Here is a 20,765-nt window from a genome sequence, read left to right on the forward strand (position 1 = left end):
TGAGGACAGGAGAGGAACTGAATTGATGGTGTTTGCAAAAGTGACAGACACATCTGCCAGGAAGTAAGGTCACTTCCTCTGACCCTCAGTTTCCCCATCTCTAATAGGGGGGCGAGGGGACCACAAGAACTCCCTCCCTTTTATCTCTTATCATCTCTTTCACTCTGCTGTCTCTATCTCAAACTCTCACTCTTTGGGTCTGCTCTTCTTTCTGTCTCTGCCTTTAATCTGGCTCTCATCTTCGCCTCCTTCCTCTTTCTGGGTCTCCACTCAGGCTCTCAGTGACAACTCCAGTGCCCTCACGAGGAACCTGCTTCCCCGTCTCCCACCCTAGCAAATCAGACCCGTAGTGTCACAGTCGGTCGGCCAGCAAACTGGGGCAGCAGCACGCGAGTGACCACAAGGATGTGAAGGGTAGGGGAGCGTTTTTTAAAAGATACCATGAATAAATAAATAAATAAAAGATACCATTAAGGAGACACATAGGCCTACCCGGCTCTCTCACACAGCTCTGAGTCCCCAGGAAAAGCCGTGGCAAGAAGCCCTGTCACCTGCATGGCCCTGTGTGGCCTGCATTGTGTGTGTCCAGCCTGGAACCTACTCACAGGACCGAGCCTGACTTGGATAAGAATATGTGATTGAAGGTCAACCGCATGGGGCTCAAGTTCCTCCTCAACTACTTAGTCGCTGGTGGCTCTAAGAAAGTCACTGCACTTTTCCCTATCTCTGTTTCCTCATCTCTAAAATGGGGGTAAAGGGACAACTGGGAGGCTCAGTCAGTTAAGCATCTCCCTTCGGCTCAGATCATGATCTCAGGGTTCCGGGATTGAGTCCCGAGTTGGGCTCCCTGCTCAGCTGGGGGGGCCTGCTTCTCTCTCTGCCTTTGCCTCTGCTCCTCTCCTGGCTTGTGCTCTCTCTAAAAAATAAATAAAATAGAAATAAAACAAAATGGCGGTAAAAGTAACGCATGATTCACAAGGTTGTTGGAAACACTGTGAGACATATATAAAGAGCTTAGCACATAGCTGAGCACAATTTAATAAATAGAAGCTACAGTTTTTGTTGTGAGCCTCTACTCCACACAAGGCCCTGGGTTCAGACCTACAGATACTAAGACGGGAGAGAAAGACACAGAAGCAAGTATCACAGTGCAGCTTCACACATGTTCTTCCAGAGAGGGGTATGCAAGATGCTTTGGGAACCCAGGAGAGACTGTGTGTGTGTGTGTGTGTGTGTCTGTCTGTCTGTCTGCACGTGCGTGTTGGATGCTCTCACTGGGAATGATCAGGCTAGACTCTGCAAAACTGGTGTCATCTATCTTGGACTGTGAGTAGCCCGGTCAGATGAGGGGAAGTGCATTAGTAGGTGCAAAGGCCCAGTGGTGGGAAGAGAAAGGGTACTTATGGGGACAGTGAGAAGCGCAGTATGATTGTCCCTCAAGTTATATGAAGGGGCTTTGTGGTCGATAAGGCAAGAACAGCAGGCCAGAGCTATCCAAAATGCATGCCTGCCCAGCTTCATTCATTTAGTCCACATTTGCAAAGTGTCTAGTTTGTGCCAGACAATATCGTAAGTGCCCGGAAACCTATTCCCTTTCTTGGATAGCATGCTCTGCGCTAGGTTAAGAAGTCTGGCTTCCTTCTCATTCGATTACTGAAAGCTGTGGTGGGAGAGCAACTCTCCACCCTCTCTGGAACTGTTTCCTCATCTGTATAGTGGGCATGGCTCCTGCTTATTTGTTCATTTTAAACAAACACTTTTGAACAGTAATTTTGGGCCCTGTGGGGACTGCCAAGGATATGAGAGGACCCAGAGTCCACCTGGGCTACCTGCCAGGAGCTGAGGCTTATGTCTATGAGGTTCGGGAGAATGGAAAAGAGCCAACTGGAATCTTATCCATGATCTCAGGCCTTCAGCACAAGGCGGAGTATTTTGGTTTTCCCGGGTCAGTTCCACCCTGGTCTTGTTTCCCCAGGACTGTACACTGGGGTCCTGCAACACTGGGTGGCAGAGGGAGAGGGACAAGGTGACACCAAGGAGATCTCCTTAGGCAGACTGAGGGAGCCAAGGACTTTGGCTTCCCTGGGACTTCCTGGAGAGCAGAAGTTCCTGCCTCTAGCTTTTTCCCCCATGTCCCTTAAACATCCCTCTAATACAGTGCCAAACACCGATAGCAGGGGGATTCTGTACCCCCAATGAGCCCCTTGGAGACAGGGACCAGGTCTGATTTGTCTATGCCCCAACGTATCATAGAGACAGAGTAGCAGCCTGCAACTGTATGTTGAAGGATGAAGAGTAGCACAACTGGAGAAAGAAATCGAGGGAGAAGGACACCACCCAGCAGGAACTTAGGCCATGAACTTAGAGGAAGCCCAGCTGGCCAGCACCCCCGGCCCTAGAAACCAGTCACAGGAATGTGCAAATGTGTCCTGTATGGTCCTTACTAGGAGAGAGAAATGACTCTACAAGGATGCAAGCTGTGAGTCACAGCCCCTTCCTGGGGAAGCCCAGGAAATGTGGGCCTTCATGTGGATGGGGCTCCTGAAGGCCTGGTCTCTGGTCTCTGCGTGTACTCTCTGTGCTCAGTGGGGAGGGAGCACAGGTGGGGAGGGGGTTTTGAGTGTCACAGCGCAGGCCTCTTCAGCATGATTCTGGGGGTTTGGAGCAAACCCCTCATCAGGAGTGACTCAGCTATGGTCCATGTACCTGCTTCCTTTCCAAGAAGCATCTATGACCTTGCATCATCTTATCAAGGTAGGAACATGGGCTATAGGGAACTGAAAGTCGTGCTTCCTTCAAGTGCCTGCTGTTGCCAAAGGATGAAGAGGAGAAAAAGGGGAAGGGAAGGATAACATGGGCTCTGAAGCTAGACAGGCCTGAGTTCAAATCCCAACTTCACTTGTGCGACCTTGCGCACATCACTTTACCACTGAGTCTCCACTTCCTCTCAGGGAGAATCCTGACACAGTGCTCAGGTTAAGAGCAATGGCTCTGGAGCCAGACTGCCAGATTTGAATCCTTGTTCTTCCTGTTGACTGTGTGACCTTGGGGGAAAGTTACTTAACCTCTCTGTTCCTAATTTCTAGCCCATAACATAAGGAATAGTAAAAGTATCTGCCTCTTAACATTTGTCCTGAGGACTCAGTTAACAAATGTAGAGGGCTTAGAACAGAGCAAGTGCGTTCAGTAAACTGTTGTTACTTCACTGAGGACGATGTGTGTCTGCAGGTGAAACTACACATTTGCTCCCGTCACTTCGCAGGATTATCGTGAGGTCTAAATGAGGTTCTGAGTAGGACTTGGATAGATATGAATAAGATTTGCACGTGTGTGTCTAGGCACGCAAAAATGCATTTGTACAACAGCAGGGTCTTCTAACAGGGTCTTTGCTTCCTTGGTTATGCTCCCCGGGGTCTAGCACAAGGCCCCAGATATAGCAGGGATGGTCAGTAGACCCTGTCCCTGTGACTCTTCACTGGACAAGGGGATCATATGTGGTCCCTGACCTTGAGGAGCTCCCAGTCATGGGGACACATAGCCAACATACTTGTTGGTTGTAATAGATCTGTAAGAGGACAAAGAGAGGATCAGAGAGAGAATTAATTATGTAAAGTCAAAGGAGTAAAATTTCAGGTCCACAACAGGATTTTGGGAAGGTTTCCTATAGGATGAGGAGGGCATGTGGGGCAGGGTAGTTTTTAGGCTGTGTTTTGAAGGATATACACAGGGCTTTGAACCCATGGAGGGTTTGGGCGAAGGAAGCCATGTGAGCAAACCAAGCAGGCTGGGAAGTGTGTGTGTGTGTGTGTGTGTGTGTGTGTGTGTGTGTTTATGTGTACAGACGCTGCCTTTTTTTTCCCTTTATGGTATAAAGGAAAAGTAGGAAGGGCCTAGGTTGTTGCTTGATACCTAACTTACCGATTCAGATACCATGGCATATGGTAGTATGGTCCGGAGTCCTGAATTTTGGTCCCAGCTCTGTGCTTACTAAGTGTGTGATCTTGAGCAAGTCCCTTTTCAGGACCCCAATGTCCTCATTTGTACAAGGAAGACCAAATGATTTCTGAGGGTCCTGCAGCTATGACACACTCAGATACCTGACATCATCTTTTCCATTGTTTCTTTAATGAGTCCCTCTCATCCTCCTAGCCTCAGACCGCCCATGAAGAGGCAGGACACAGAGCTCTCCCCAAATCCATCCTTTTCCTGGAGTTCAGCCTCTGACCAGGAAGTGGAAAACAGGATTTCCTCTGAGGATGTTCTCTGTGACCCAGACAGTTCCGGTTTGGGGGATGGGGAGGAGATAGGGAATTTCACCCATGCTTCCAAACCATAAAGCCCCTTTTTATGGGTTTGAGGTTTCCTTCCATGCTGGACTTTGAACTCCTTAAATACAGGGACTACATAATTCAGAGCTAGAGAAAGACATGTTGATACCCCTTACAACAGGTATCACTCAACATTTTGGTGGAGAAAATGAAATTTTCTTTTTCATTTTAAATTGTGAAATATATTAAGCATTATAAAAAGTAGGGACATTTCCTTTTCCTTATCTGTGACTGTGGAAATCCTTCAAAATCCTTCAAGGCCTAACTCCAATGCTGTCTCTTGCAGAAGCCTCTCCCTCCTCTGGACTTGCAAACCGCTCCTCACACCTTGTATTTCTGCATCATTGTTTCATAATCACAGAATGCCAGATAGATAGGCTAACCCTTCACCTCAAAAATTGGGAAACAGAAGCCTACTGATAAGAGGTGACTTGCCCAAAGTCATAGAATTTAGGGCAGAGTAACAAGAGAAACTCAACTGTTGCTGACTCAGTCAAGTATTCTTCCTACTTGCATGTTTTCTCCTTTGGTTTCCTGACCCCAATTCCTTCCTCCAATGCTGTGCCTATTCGTATCTCCATGCTTCCCAACAAGCTGTTCTATCAGAAATAATATTTCTTTCCCTTTTCTTCCCTATTCTTCCTACAAGTTTCTGGAAAAATCTAGAACATTCTCAGAATTACCCCACCTCCCAGCTCCTCTTCATACACCCTCACACATCATAGAGTTTTTTTTTTTTTTAAATGAGTGCTGACCTCACTGTATTGCTAATATTTGCAGGACTCTCCCCGGTTAGACTGAGATCCTACATGGGCAAGTTTGTCCTGTTAATCACCTTGTGCTCAGCATCTAGTTGAGTGCCCAGCAGAATCAACGCTGGATACCTGTTGAATGATTAGGAGTAAAACAGGTGCTGGTGGGGAGAGGAAGAATGGAGGAAGAAGCTGTTGCTGGTCTGGATGCTATGGAAGACAAGGCTGATGTTCTCGTTAACTATATGTATGACCTTGACCCAGTTGTACCTTATCTTTGTCTTTCTCATTATGTGTAAAAAGGGGCTAATGATGCCTTCCATCCATGATTCAATCTGGTTTTGGATGTGAGGATTGTATGAGGAAGTATGTCAGAAAGCACATTGAAAAATCCAAAGCAGTCTATAAACCCAAGACACTACTATTAAATTTATTTCACAGGCACAAAGCCCTCTCAGTTAATCTAGGGAAGTAGAAAAGGTTCTGGCCTCATAACATCTAGAAAATAAAAGCACAGAAAATTCTTTTGTTCCTCTAATTTCCTGGAGCTCATAGAGTAGACTCAGTCGACTACCATGATGTAAAATCATTGACGTGAACTCTAACATTGACAGAGATGGGGTTTTCTACTTCAGGACTGTTGAGTAGAAAATAGTAATTTTTGGTCTTGGCTTAAGGGCCAGAGGACTCCTTCTTGGGGCCAAATGAGGCAGGGCAGCTTGGAGGATAGCACATACCCAAAACAGCATTGACTGCAGCATTTGGAATCATTCATTCAGCTCAACATGTTTCTTGTAGGAAGCTCTTCTGGAATTCCTCAGGCCTCAGAGAAGTTGTATTTCTCAGTGGCTTAGTAAGAGCTTGGGCTCTGGGATTGTCCTTGAGCTTGCATCTCTGCTAGCAACTTACTTAGGTCAATTATCTCCTTCAGGCTATTCCCTTAACTGTGAGAATAACAGTCATCAGCTGGGGTCAGCAAGGACACTTAAATGAATCGATCAATGCATGTGGAGTACTCTGCACAGCACCCAGTGAACACAGGGGCCCTAAAAAGATGGAAGCTGTCATGATTACGCTTCTGTGATCCTTCCAGTCTCCATCACTCCTTTCAGCGTTTCACCGGTCTCATACTGTGGTATGACTCTTTCTGGGGTGTATCTCTTTTCCTTAGTCTTCACAGCTGGCCAAAGGCAAGGTTTATGTCTAATGTGTCTGTATCTACTTCTGTGCAGGTTAGCACGGGAAGAGTAAGGCAGAGGATAAGTGAGCATAGAGTTATGAGGCAGCAAAGGGTTCAGAGGTTCAGAGAGGGGATGTTTGGTGAAAGCAGAGAGGCCAGTTGGCCAGGACCTAGATGAGTGGGTTTGCTTTCCAGAAGCTGAGGAATGGAAGCTCCATCATTTCCTTATTTCATTTGAAATAGCACCCATGTATCTATAAATGGTATGCTACAGGACTGAATGAAAGAAAAATATTCAGACAGATATCACTTGAGAGGCAATCATATCCAGTCTTTTAATCCAATTTTTCCAGTACTCATGCTTTGCTCAAAGATTCCTGAAAGCTACCATAGCAATGAATTTACCAAATAACTTCACACAGTAAACTTTTTTTTTTTTTTTTTTTTGAGAGAGAGAGAGAGAAAGTGTGAGCGTGAGGGCATGTGGGCAGTGGCGTGGAGGCAGAGGGAGGAGAGAGAACCTCAAGCAGACTCCACACCCAGCACGAGGCCCCACACAGGGCTTGACTTCACGAGCCTAAGATTACAACCCGAGCTGAAATCAAGAGTCTGATACTCAACTGACTGAGCCACCCAGTTGCTCCCAGAGTAAAACATTCTTAGAAAACTTTCTAAAGGAGGCTTCATTGATGGTCACCTCTTCTCTAAACATGCATGTAGTAGAAAGAGACACGTTTCATTGAATTTGTCTGCAGTCTAAATTCAGTCTCCAAAACTGCTTAAGTGTCTTATCATAGGCCTTAAATCAGATGTGGCTAACAGAAGGGATGGAATTAGATTTTGCCTAAAAAGCCTCAAGTTCAGTTTTTATTGTTCAGACAGAGAGCTTCTTATTTGCTGTGAAAATGACAGGTTTCCCAGTGATAATGGTAGAGTTAATGAGGCTGTCAGTTAATTTACTAGAATTCTCTCAGGTTTTTTAATCACGTGCAGTATAAATTGTGCCCACACTGGCTTCTTGGGTGAGGTATTGGGGGCTAATATTAAGTATAGCACATGTGAAGTGGCGTTGACAATTCTGTTTCTTAAAAGTTGACTCTAGTGAAGCTTTTAAGTGGGTTTTTATGCTCTTTAATAAAATAACTAATGTGCCAAATGATGCCTACCTAAGGAAACAAAGGGAAGACACAGATTTCTTTTCCTTGCTATTTCCATGTCTTACTTTTCACTGGAAAGAGCAACATTGCAGGGCAACAGGCAGCAACTGGTCAGGGCTCCAGAGGGGACCAGCAGAAAGCCACCAGGTCACTACACTTTGGCTTACAAACTATGGGCTGTTCTATCAGATTATTAGCTCAGAAGGCCCAGATGAGTTGGAAAGTACTTAGAGATCCAAAGTCCCCTTCTTTCCAGCTTACATGTCAAAGTTGGGTACAAGGCAACCACAGCTTAAGTTAACTTCAGCAGAAGAGCTTTATTTCTCAAGTCAATGAGGGCTTTTTCCATTTATATTTAGAAATAAAAATTAAAAACTTTATTTTTAAGAAGGTGGGAGAAAAAAGGAAGCAACACTAACATCTTGGATAGATCTGAAGGACCTCATGCTTAGTAAAAACCAATTTCAAAAAGTTGTACACTGTGCTGCCATTTATATTGATGTCCTCAAAATGACAACATTCTAGTGATGGAGAACAGACCATTGGTTGTCAGGGATTAGGGCTGGGGGGTGGATTGTATTCTAAAGGTGCAGCACTAGGGAGTTTCTTTGTGGTGATGGAACAGTTCTGTATGCTGATTGCGGTGGAGGGTATACAAGTCTGTAATAAGTGACAAAATTTCACACACTTATACACCAAAAAGTAAATAAATGAGTGCATGTAGAAACCTGTGAAACCTGCAAGGCCTGTGGTTTAGTTACTAATATCACACCCAATGTCAATTTCTTGGTTTTGATCATTTACTACAGTTATGTAAGATACCATAATTGTGGGGTCACTGGGTAAAGGGTATACCTAAACTGTGTTATTATTTTTTAAGTTTTGGGGAGTCAAATCAGTTTTTTAATAACAAGGGGAGACGGATATGCTATAGAGGAAAAGAGTAAATCTAGACATTTTTATTAAGTTCTATTAGAAAATATGAAAACACTTGAAATACTCAAAGTTTATAAAACAACTTATGTTCAATAATTTTCTTATTTTGTGATAGCTAGTGCTATAAGCTGAAAATGTTACATTAACATCAAACCACCAGACTGTAAAAGATCCACCTCCACAGATTTTAACAAATATGATCTTAATTGAGAACATATATACTCATTGTATAAAAGATCTTAAAGTTATTTTTAAAAATAAAACCTTCCCCTTAAATTCAATAAGGGCTGATTTAGCTAATTTAGCCAGGGTCATGATAAGTTTATTTTACGTTATTTCAGGTGAAACTGGGCAGATGGAGAGATGCAACACACTAGGAAAATAGAGTTACTTCTCACAATTTACAGTATAAAACAGCAGTTCAGATTCAGAGTTGGATAGTACTGGTTTACCTATATCTGTCCAAATAAGTGATCTCAGGATTTGTTTTAACAACGGCTGCAGGGATGCTGAATGGTTCTCCGTGAACAGAGCACTTCTCCCTCCTTTACGCTCGCACCATCTCACCGACCATCGGGTCACCTGTTCAGCTCTTTGCAGTCAGCTGCTACCAAGGAACAGACTCGCCCCTAGAATGCTGAGGGTATCCCCCAAACTACCAAAGGCTCCGGATTCCCTAAGCCTCTTCAAGAGAGACCCCCATCCTTGAAACAGGAGGGTGGCAAGTTTAAGGTTTAAAATAATTTTGGCAACTGTCTGAGCCGCTTTACATCTAAGAAGGTGCCTACTGAATTCATACTACTCATTTGCTTTAAAGTTTCAGGTTTCAAACCTTTGGGAAGAATTGGGGTGTCCCTTTCATTTTCTTTCTCAGGATGTTGGGTAAACTCTGCTTTTCCGGTTCGGAGGTTCATTGCAGGACTTGGTTTATGGTTTTTTAGTAAGAAAGCTGGGTTTTCATCCAATTGCTGCGTTGCTTTTGGCTGAACAACATCATTTGTAATATTTCTCAATACTGGCGTGTCTGTGTGGGTGCTCCCGGCTTCACAGTCATAACGATTAATGATTTCACGGGCATTCCTAGAAGGCTCTTTCTGACAGTCAAGTTGTTCAGGTGTGGATGTAAGGTTCTGAGTCAATAAATGTTCACTCTTGCTCTCAGTATTGTTTGGAGGCTCTTCTTCATCTTCGCTGTTGTCACTGCTTTGTATGAGTCCATATCTCTTCATATATTTTTTGGTTGCAAATGACATGTTGTTTGGTGAAATTAAACTAAGCCCCACAGTGCTTCTGTCTGTATTAATATGCAGAAGGCTAAAAGATGAATCACAGTTATTTTGGTTTGATCGAGTGAGAGAGAGCTGTGACAGCTGATTTTCATTTAAGTACTTCAGAGCTATAGCATTTGCCTCCATGCTCAAATCCACACCGCTGGGGCTTAAGCCACTCATGCCAACATTAGCAAATGACATGTAGTTTAATCCAGAAATCACTGCTTCAGGGCTGATGCATGCCAACACACTGAAAGAAAAAAGGAGTAGGCCATCATTTATCTTATTTTGAGTACCAAAATTGTGTTATTCTAAATATATATTCCACTCTATGAAAGTAACAAAAGGTCTTCAGCTTTTTTAGCTGAGTGCTCGAATATCTAAGTCTTAATGATCTAGATACATTCAAAAGATAAACATGATAAACTAGAAGATAATCCCCGACTCAAAGACTGAAAGTGGGATGCAAACTAGTTTTTCCAAATTTATACATACATCATGGTTTTAAGAAATACAACACTCCAAAATGAAAAGTCATTTAATTTTGGTAAAATAAAACAAAAATAAAGTCAAACAGAAAAAACATCTGATGATGTACCATTTACAAGCTTTGTGAGTAGCTCAGAATACTAAATTGTTCACGGTAGAAGAGATTCCATTTGTTTGCTTGTTTTTCTTTTTAAAAGATTTTATTTATTTATTTATTTGATAGAGAGAGAGAGAGAGATAGTGAGAGCAGCAACACAAGCAGGGGGAGTGGGAAAGGGAGAAGCAGACTCCCTGCTGAGCAGGGAGCCCGATGTGGGGCTCAATCCTAGGACCTTGGGATCATGACTGGAGCCGAAGGCAGATGCTTAAAAGCTGAGCTGCCCAGGCGTCCCGAAGAGATTCCATTTGAATAAAAAATATCATCCGGTCTCTGGATATGGACTAGTGTGTGTGTATCTCTGTATACACTAATTTTCTTTCATTAGATATAATCTTCAACTCTCTTTTGATTGGTGTTATCTCAGTAATATTAACCAATTCTACTTGCCTTTTTTTTTAATACCATAAATACAATAATAGCTTCTAATTTTTACTGATGCCTTATTATATGCTAAGCACTCTGCTAAACATTCAGTATCTCATTTAATCCTCACAGAAACCTTTCTCAGAGATATCTTCCCTTTCATTCTCATTCTCCACTTTCCAACACTTCACATTTGTATCACTTACTGGCAGTCCATATATTTAACTCCCATTTCTTTTTTCTTTTTTTGAAGATTTTATTTATTTATGTCACAGACAGAGAGATCCCAAGTAGACAGAGAGACAGGCAGAGAGAGAGGGAAAAGCAGGCTTCCCGCTGAGCAGAGGGCCGGATGCGGGGCTTGATCCCAGGACCCTGAGATCATGAAGGCAGAGGCTTAACCCACTGAGCCACCCAGGAACCTCTTAACTCACACTTCTTATTCATCATCTAACTTGTTCATGAAACCCCATAAGGGCAGGGATTTTTAACACCCCACACCCACCCCAATCAATATCCTTGGTAGCTATAAACACTATCTGGTACATAATAGGCACTCATTAAATATTTATTACACAAATACAAGAAATAGGTACCACTATCTTGATTTTACAGTTGAAAAAACTAAGGAATAGAGATTTTTAACTGCTTTTCCTAACTGAACAGCTAGGAATTGAAGAGCTAGGCCCAGGTCTGTCTTATTCTCTGGGGCTCTACAACCACTGTTTCACTACACTATATTCAGCAACTTGTATTTTGCTATCAGTTCTTCAGTTCCCTAAAAGTTAGAATCTTTTGTGTACCATTTGTTGTGGTAAACATTATATTCCGGTCAAAAACTATGATATGACTTTCCCTATTAGCCAATGAAGCTGTTTTATATATGCCAGCCACTGTCTATATGACCAACTCTCTAAAACCCAAATAATGACAAGGTATTTCAGATGATGAGAAGCATCTGAAATTCTGAAGAAGCTATTTCCAACCATTAATATTCCTGAAACCAGTGATGTCATCACCAAAAAATGGAACTATATGCTCAATAATATTGGTTTTTAACCACCTTGTAATTTTTCCTTAAGCTTCTTGGTACTTTCTGCTTTGGAGACTGTCTTAATACGATGGAAGTGATACCAATTTATCTAGACATTCTTCTTCTTCTTTTTTTTTTTTTTAAAGATTTTGTTTATTTCAAAGCAAGCGAGAGAGCACAAGCAGCGAGGGCAGCAGAGGGAGAGAAAGAAGCAGGGGAGCCCAACTTGGGGCTCGATCCCAGGACTCTGGGATCATGACCTGAGCCGAAGGCAGACACTTAACTGCCTGAGTCACCCAGGTGCCCCTAGACATTATTCTTTTATGAAATATTCATAGTGGCATTATCTTCTGACTATAAAATCTTTTTCTACTTTTTTTGCCTATTTCTTCAAAATTATAAGCAATCAGCATACTGAACCAGGAGACTTGTACCCATTAAAAAATATATATAGGTATAATAGCTCTAGAGATAATATTAATTTAAATAATTTGAATAGACAAAAACTTCTAGTTCAAAATGTTAAATAATTTAGAAAAAGAAGGTCTAATTTGAATTAGATTTTCTTTGATAGAATAACTAAAGAATCTATATAAATCTGTAAATCAGTCAATATCAGTTTAGAAGGTTCTTTAAGTTTCATTGTGCAACACAGCTCGCTAATTTCAATTTGGGGTTGGGGAAACATTATTACTTTGAAAAGAAAACAAATCAATAATCCTCAGAACCAGTGCATATAAACACCAGGATAATTAAAGATGAGAAGCAAAAGGAGGCCAATTCCACTAAACAAATCCTCACAGCCTTGCGCCCAAATATACTATGGTAGAATCTCATTATATAGGCAGTCACAAAAGGATGATGAGAATCCATTGATGTTTGTATATTAGAGTCACAGCCTGACAATTAAGGGAAGCTCAAAAATCATTCCAACTTTCTTCAAGATGAAAACTAACCTTGACTTTATTGTCCTGTTTGAATCCCAATTAGTCACCTCCTACTTATCCTACCTGGAATTTTCAACTAATAAGTAGAAAGGAAGGAAGCAACTAAGAGACAGCTTAAGATGTGTTTCGAATTTGAAAGGAATTGGAAATCTACCTATAAAGGCTGTTGCCAGACACCAAAACCACAATCTCCATCTTCCCCACAATTTCTAGGGTTGTCTAAGACTTTCTTTCATTGCTCTGCTGTCTAATCTTTGCAGTATTCTGGAACAGGAAAGCAGAAAGGAAATCTCTGGGGCACCTGGGTGGCTCAGTTGTTAAGCGTCTGCCTTTAGCTCAGGTCATGATCCCAGGGTCCTGGAATAAGGCCAGCATTGGGGCTCCCCGCTCAGCTCCCTCCTCCTTGCCCCCCCACCCCGCTTATGTATGCTCCCTCTCTCAAATAAATAAAATCTTAAAACAAAAAAAAAAAAAAAAGAAAAGAAAAGAAAGGAAATCCTCCTTCCCTTGTTTCAGCTACTCATCTGGTGGTAGGACCTGCTCCTGAAGTCCAGAACTGGAACATGAAATAAGTTTTCACATAGGTATAATGACAAAGAATAGGTGGTATAGAGAACTAGGGAGAATGGTGCAGATTGTAAGAATTAAATAGTACTTTCTTAGAATACTAAACTAATTTAAAACACTATTTCTAAAGCACAATGTACCTTCAATTCTACATAACTGTCTTATGAACTTTAAGCATACCAGTTATATACTCATATGTGTTAAAAGATAATAAGACCATAAATACTGACAATAAATACTACAGAGGTGCTAAACATAAAGCATTTACTGTAAGCTTCAGTGATGACCCAAACAGTGGGATTTCACTAATTTAGCAAATGACTCATAGGAGGCCTACCAAATGTGGTAGAAGAAAAGAGGATTCAGGGGTGCCGGGGTGGCTCAGTGGGGTAAAGCCTCTGCCTTCGGCCCAGGTCATGATCCCAGGGTCCTGGGATCGAGCCCCGCATCGGGCTTTCTGCTCAGCGGGGAGCCTGCTTTCCAACCTCCCCCCACCCTGCCTGCCTCTGCTTATTTGTGATCTCTATCTGTCAAATAAATAAAATCTTAAAAAAAAAAAAAAAAGTAGAAGAGAAAAGAGGATTCAGAGATATATAAAATTCCCGATCTTGCTGGAAAGACTATCACAAGAACATGCTATAATCTGTTGGGAACAAGGTATTCTGAGTAAAAACATCAATATTCGGATGAGGGGTCCAGGAAACCTTGACTAAGGAGGTGTCATCTGAGTTCAGCTTTGAAGGACATATAAGAGGATCTGGCAAGCAGAAAGGAGAAAAAGTATTCCACATAGAAGTAAAGCAAGGAACCTTGCATATCCAATGCTGAGTAAGCTGGAAATTGGGTAGAGAATGACAGTTTATACTAAAAAAATAAGTTTAAGACAAACTGTGAAACAATGTAAATTAAACAGGTACGCTTTAGATGGTCTTATGTTTGGAGTATTCTCTCAGTCTAAGGACTAATGACAGACAAAATCTGACTTCTAGGTGTTAGAAACAGTTTCAGTGTAAGTTTCATTTTAAAACCTTTGTTTTCTAAGGTTCTAAGGTTTGTTTGTTGATTGACTGATTGATTGATTGGGGGGAGCAGAGGGAGAGAGTCTCAAGACTCCACACTGATATGGTACCTGATGGAGAGCTTGATCTCATGCCCCTGAGATCCCAACCTGAGCCAAAACCAAGAGTCAGACACTTACCCAACTGTGCCACCCAGGTGTCCCAGTTTCATTTTTAATCATAATAGTTTGTAGAACTCATTAATAATCAATAAAATATAAATTAAGAACAGACTAAGAAATAAATTAATTAACTAAGAATGGGTTAAGATATATTTGGTCTAAATTAGCACATATCTTTTAAAGATTTTTTTATTTATTTACTTAACAGACAGAGATCACAAGTAGGCAGAGAGGCAGGCAGAGAGAGAGGAGGAAGCAGGCTCCCTGCTGAGCAGAGAGCCCGATGCGGGGCTCGATCCCAGGACCCTGGGATCATGACCTGAGCCGAAGGCAGAGGCTTTAACCCACTGAGCCACCCAGGCACCCAGCACATATCTTTTAAAAGGGCAATTTTAGTTATCTCTCCTATGTGCTTCTATAACAAACTGTATCTATCCTTTTCATAGGAGGCAACAGAATATATTATAGTTGACTATCTTAGTGTCTTCTCCACTACACTATAAGCTCTGTGAGGGCAAAGATGTCTTCAACTTGTATGCCATGATATCTCTCAGGGCTGGCTCAAAATAAAAGTTCAATATATATTTATTAAAGTAAAATAAGTGAAAGTACTGGTGAAAGATATACAGTTGCTAAGACTGTAAAACTTTACTCTTTCAGAAAGCGATGTAGCAACAGCTTTAACATTTTCTGACCTTTTTGACTTAGTCTTCCCATTTCTGAGTCTCTAAGGAAAAAATCCTAAAACTAAACAAAAATGTAATCTTTGGAAAAAGATGTTCATCATAACAACATTTAAAACAGTAAGAAATTGGGGCACCTGACTTGTCTTGGTCAGTTAAGATTCCGACTCTTGATCTCAGCTCAGGTGTTAATTTCAGGGTTGTGAGTTCAAGCTAGGCATGGAGCCCACTTCAAAAAAAGGGGAAGAAACTGGGATGCCTGGCTAGCTCACACAGTACAGCATGTGACTCTTGATTTCGGGGTTGTAAGTTCGAGCTCTGTGCTGGGTGTTGAGATTACTCAAAAATGAAAATCTTTTATAAATAAATAAATAAATAAATAAGTAAGTAATTTAAAGGGCACCTTGGTGGGCTCAGTTGTTTGAGCAACTGCCTTTAGTTCAGGTCATGATCCTGGAGTCCCAGGATCGAGTCCCACATTAGGCTCCCTGCTCGGTAGGGAATCTGCTTCTCCCTCTGACACTTTCCCCTCTCATGCTCTCTCTCTCACTCTTTCTCTTTAAAGTAAATAAATAAAATCTTTTTAAAAAATCTTTAAAAAAAAGTAATTTAAGTAAGAAATTGTAACTAACTTCACAAGTTCTTCTCAGTTATGACAAGAGGGGAAGGGTAAGGTAAACAATGCTATGTCCCACTTAATGGATTATTATATCCCTATTAAAGTTGATGTTTAGAAAGGGTTACAACAACTTGGAAACATTATTTACCAGTGTGGAGCAAAAAAAATAAATAAATAAAAAATAAATATATATATATATTTTTGGCAGACACAGGATGGTCAAAACACAAAGCAGCAAACACTGTATCGCCATGAGACCCCAACAAAATTAAATAAGCAGTAAGCAATAGAGCAAAACAGTAACAAAACAAAACAAAAAACAAACTATGGACTTTGGAATTAGAGAAGAGTAGGTCTAAAATCACAGATATGGGGACTTGAGCAAATTGATACTTAATTTCCTTATCTATAAAACAGAAGTAATAGTGTCTACCTATCTAGCTGTGTTAAGGATTAAATTAAAAATACTGCATAGGAGATAGTCCAAGATGGTGGAGGAGCAGGAGACCTTAGTCTCATCTGGTCCCAGGAATTCAGCTAGATAGTCATCAAATCATTCTGAACATCTACGAATTCAACCAGGGATCTAAGAGAAGAGCTGCAACTCTACAAATAGAAAAGCAACCACTTTCTGTAAGGTAGGAGGTGCAGAGAAGTGAATCTGACACAGTATATGGGAGGATAAACTGCTGAGGAGAGGAGGCCTCTACCAGCTGGCTACCTGCAAGTGACAGAGCAGTGGAGCACAAAAATCAAAACTTTTGTAACTGCTCCAGTGACAGACATTGGGGCCTGAAAGGTGCTCAGGTGGCTAAACAGGGTGGAATCCTAGGTGGAACAGCACGGTCTCAAGATGACAACTAGCTGGGCTTAAAATAAAGCATAGAAGACACTACAGAATCTCTTTCTGGAAAAATAAAAGAACTAGAATCTAATCAAGCTGAAATTTAAAAGGCTATGAGATGCAATAAAAAATGGAGGCTCTAACTGCTAGAATAAATGAAGCAGAAGAGGAATTAGTGATATAGAAGACAAAATGATAGAAAATAAAGAAGCTGAGAAAAAAGAGAGATAAACAACTACTGGAGAATAAAGAAGCTGCAGAAAAGAGAGAGAAACAACTACTGGATCACAAGTGATGAATTTGAGAGGTAAGTGATACCAAAGAGCAAAACAATATTAGAACAATTGGAATCCCAGAAGAAGAGGAAAGGGGGAACAGAAGGTATACTGGAGCAAATTATAGCTGAGAACTTCCCTAATCTAGGGAAGAAAACAGGAACTGAAGTTCAGGAGGTACAGATAGCCTCCCTCAAGATCAATAAAAATAGTCAATATCTTGACATATAATAGTGAAACTTGAAAATCTTGGAGACAGAGAAAAAATCTTGAAAGCTGCTCATGATAAGAGGTCCATAACCTACAAGGATAGAAACATTAGACTGGCAGTAGGCCTATTCACAGAGACCTAGAAGTCCAGAAAGGATAGGCATGATATATTCAGGGTGCTAAATGAGAAAACATGCAGTCAAGAATAGTTTATCCAGTAAGGATATCATTCAAAATAGGAGAGATAAAAACCCTCCAGGACAAATGGAAACTAAAAGAATTTGTGATCACTAAACCAGTTTGCAAGTTAAAGGGGATCCTTTAAGGGAAGAGAGAACCCAAAAGTAACACAGACCAGAAAGAAACAGAAACAACACACAAAACAGCAACTTTATAGGTAATACAATAGCACTAAATCCAATTCTTTCAATAGCTACTCTGAATGCAAACTGGGGCTAATTGCCCCAATCAAAAGACATGGGGTATTGGATTGGATAACAAAGTAAGACCCATAGATATGCTGTCAGCAAGAGATTTGTTTTAGACTCAAAAACACCTCCAGAGTGAAAGTGAGGGGGTGGAAAACCATTTATCATGCTAATGGATATCAAAAGAAGGGTAGGGTAGGGTAGCAATCCTTACAGCAGACAAATTAGATCTTAAACCAAACACTGTAGTCAGAGATGAGGAAGGACACTATATCATAATTAAAGGAACAGGAAGATCCAACAATTATAAATGTTTATGACCCTAACATGGGAGCAGTCAATTATATAAGACTATTAATAACAAAATTAGACAAACACATTGATAATAATACAATAATAAATAGTAGGGGACTTTACCACCCCACTCACAGCAATGGACAGATCACCTAAGCAGAAGATCAACAAGGAAACAAGGGGCTTGAATGACACACTGGGCCAGATGGATTTCACAGATGTATACACATTCTTCTCAAATGCACATGAAACAGTCTCCAGAAGAGATGACATACAGGGTCACATCAGGTCTCAACTGGTACCAAAAGATTGGGATCATTCACTGCATATTTTCAGACCATAGTGCTTTCAAACTGGAACTCAATCACAAGATGAAATTTGGAAAGACCTCAAATACATGAAGGCTAAAGAGCATCCTACTAAAGAATGGGTTAACCAGGAAATTAAAAAGAATTTTTTTAAAAAGTCGTGGAAACAAATGAAAATGAAAACACAACTATTCAAAACCTTTGGAGTCAGCAAAGGTGGTCCTAGGAGGGAAGTATGTAACAATACAAGTATACAAGCTTTTCTCAAGAAACAAGAAAGGTCTCAAATACATACCCTAACCTTACACCTAAAGGAGCTAGAGAAAGAACAGCAAAAGAAGAAAACTGAGAAAGATTAGAGCAGAAATCAATGAAATAGAAACCAAAAGAACAGTAGAATAGATCAAGGAAACTAGATGCTGGTTCTTTCAAATAATTAATAAGATAGATAAACCACTGGCCAGATTTACCAAAAAGAAAAGAGAATAGATCCAAATAAATAAAATCATGAATGAAAGGGGGGGAATCACAAGCTACATCAAAGAAATACAAACAATTATAAGAACATATTATGAGCAACTACATGCCAGCAAAATGGACAATCTGGAAGAAATGGATGCATTCCTAGAGACTTTTATAAACTACCAAAACTGAACCAGGAAGAAATAGAAAACCTGAACAGACCCATAACCAGCAAGGAAACGTAAGTGGTAATCAAAAATCTCCCAACAAATAAGAGTCCAGGGCCAAATGGCTTCCCAGGGCTATTCTAACAAACATTTAAAGAAGAATTAATACTTATTCTTCTGAAGCTGTTTCAAAAAATAGAAATGAGGGGCACCTGGGTGGCTCAGTGGGTTAAAGCCTCTGCCTTCGGCTCAGGTCATGATCTCAGGGTCTTGGGATCAAGCCCTGCATCGGGCTCTCTGCTCAGCGGGAAGCCTGCTTCCTCCTCTCTCTCTCTGCCTTCCTCTCCACCTATGTGATCTCTCTTTCTCTCAAACAAATAAAAAAAAAAATTAAAAAAAAAAAAAAAAAGAAATGGAAGAAAAACTTCTAAACTCTTTCTATGAGGCCAACATTATCTTGGTCCTAAAACCAGACAAAGACCTTACCAAAAAGGAGAATTACAGACCAATATCTCTGATGAACATGGATGCAAAAATTCTCACCAAAATACTAGCTAACAGGATACAACAGTACATTAAAAGATTAGTCACTAAGAAGTGGGATCTATACCTGGGCTGCAAGGATGGTTCAACATTAGCAAAACAATCAATGTGATACAATATATAAATAAAAGGACAAGAACCCTATGATCCTTTCAACAGATGCAGAAAAAGCATTTGACTAAGTACAGCATCCTTTCTTTGTTAAAACTCTCAGTGTAGGGATAGGGGAACATACCTCAATATCATAAAAGCCATCTATGAAAAGCCCACAACGAACATCATTCTCAGTGGGGAAAAACAGAGCTTTCCAAATAAGATCAGGAACATAGCAGGGATGCCCCTTATCACCAATGCTGTTCAAAACTGTACTAGGAGTCCTAACATCAGCAATCAGACAACAAAAAGAAACAAAAGGTATTTCAATCAGCAAAGAAGTCAAACTCTCACTCTTTACAGATGACATGATACCGTATGTGGAAAACCCAAGACTTCCCCCCAAAATTGCTAGAACTCATACAGGAATTCAGCAAAGTGGTAGGATATAAAATCAATACCCAGAGCTCAACTGCATTTCTGTACACCAACAATGAGATAGAAGAAAGAGAAATAAAGGAGTTGATCCCATTTACAATTGACTAAAACCATAAGATACCCAGGAATAAACCTAACCAAAGGGGCAAAGGATCTGTACTCAGAAAACTACAGAATACTCAGGAAAGAAACTGAGGAAGACAAAATGAAATAAAAAAAAACATTCCATGCTCATGGATTAGAAAAGCAAATATTGCTAAAATATCTATGCTACCTAGAGCAATCTACACATTTAAGGCAATCCCTATCAAAATATCATCAACTTTTTTCAGAGAGCTGAAACAAATAATCCTAAAATTTGTATGGAACCAGAGAGACCCTGAATAGCCACTGAAAAGTTGATAAAGAAAACCAAAACTAGTGACATCCTAATTCTGGACTTCAAGCTCTATACAACGCTGTCATCATCAAGGCAGTATGGTACTAGCAAAAAAACAGACACATAGATCAGTGGAACAGAAGAGAGAACCCAGAAATGGACCCACAACTATATGGTCAACTAAATCTTTGAAAAAGCAGGAAAGAGGGGCACCTGAGTGGCTCAGTCAGCTGAGCGTGGGCCTTCGGCTCAGGTCGTGATCCCAGAATCCTGGGATGGAGCCCTGCATCAGGCTTCCTACTCAGTGGAGAGCCTGCTTCTCCCTCTCTCTCTCTCAAATAAATAAAATCTTTTAAAAAATTTTTAAAAATAAAGAAAAAGAAAAAAGCAGGAAAGACTCTCCATAGGTGGAAAGACCGTTTCTTTCAACAAATGGCATTGGAAAAACTGGATAGCAACACACAGAAAAATGATATTGTAGACCATTTTTTTATACCATACACAAAAAGAAATTAAAAATGGATGAAAGACCTAAATATGAATCAGGAAGCCATCAAAATCCTAGAGGAAAACAGGCAGAAACTTTTTTGACCTTGGCTGAAGCAGCTTCTTATACTACATGTTACCACAGGCAAGGGGAGGCAAAGGCAAAAACAAAT

At 40.8% G+C, this 20,765-nt stretch overlaps 1 protein-coding gene across 2 annotated transcripts in view; it reads right to left on the reverse strand.

Annotated features, from left to right (window-relative positions):
* Window positions 1-7,714: 7,714 nt before the first annotated feature.
* STIL (STIL centriolar assembly protein) overlaps window positions 7,715-20,765 on the reverse strand; it is a 74,463-nt gene continuing 61,412 nt past the window's right edge. For both annotated transcript variants that reach the window (XM_059136882.1, XM_059136881.1), the window contains exon 17: window positions 7,715-9,874. In XM_059136882.1, the coding sequence (XP_058992865.1) occupies window positions 9,088-9,874 (787 nt within the window). In that variant the 3' untranslated portion in view covers window positions 7,715-9,087. The remainder of the gene's footprint in view (window positions 9,875-20,765) is intronic.

Source organism: Mustela lutreola, chromosome 10 (genome assembly GCF_030435805.1).
Source record: "Mustela lutreola isolate mMusLut2 chromosome 10, mMusLut2.pri, whole genome shotgun sequence".
NCBI classification, from domain to species: domain Eukaryota; kingdom Metazoa; phylum Chordata; class Mammalia; order Carnivora; family Mustelidae; genus Mustela; species Mustela lutreola.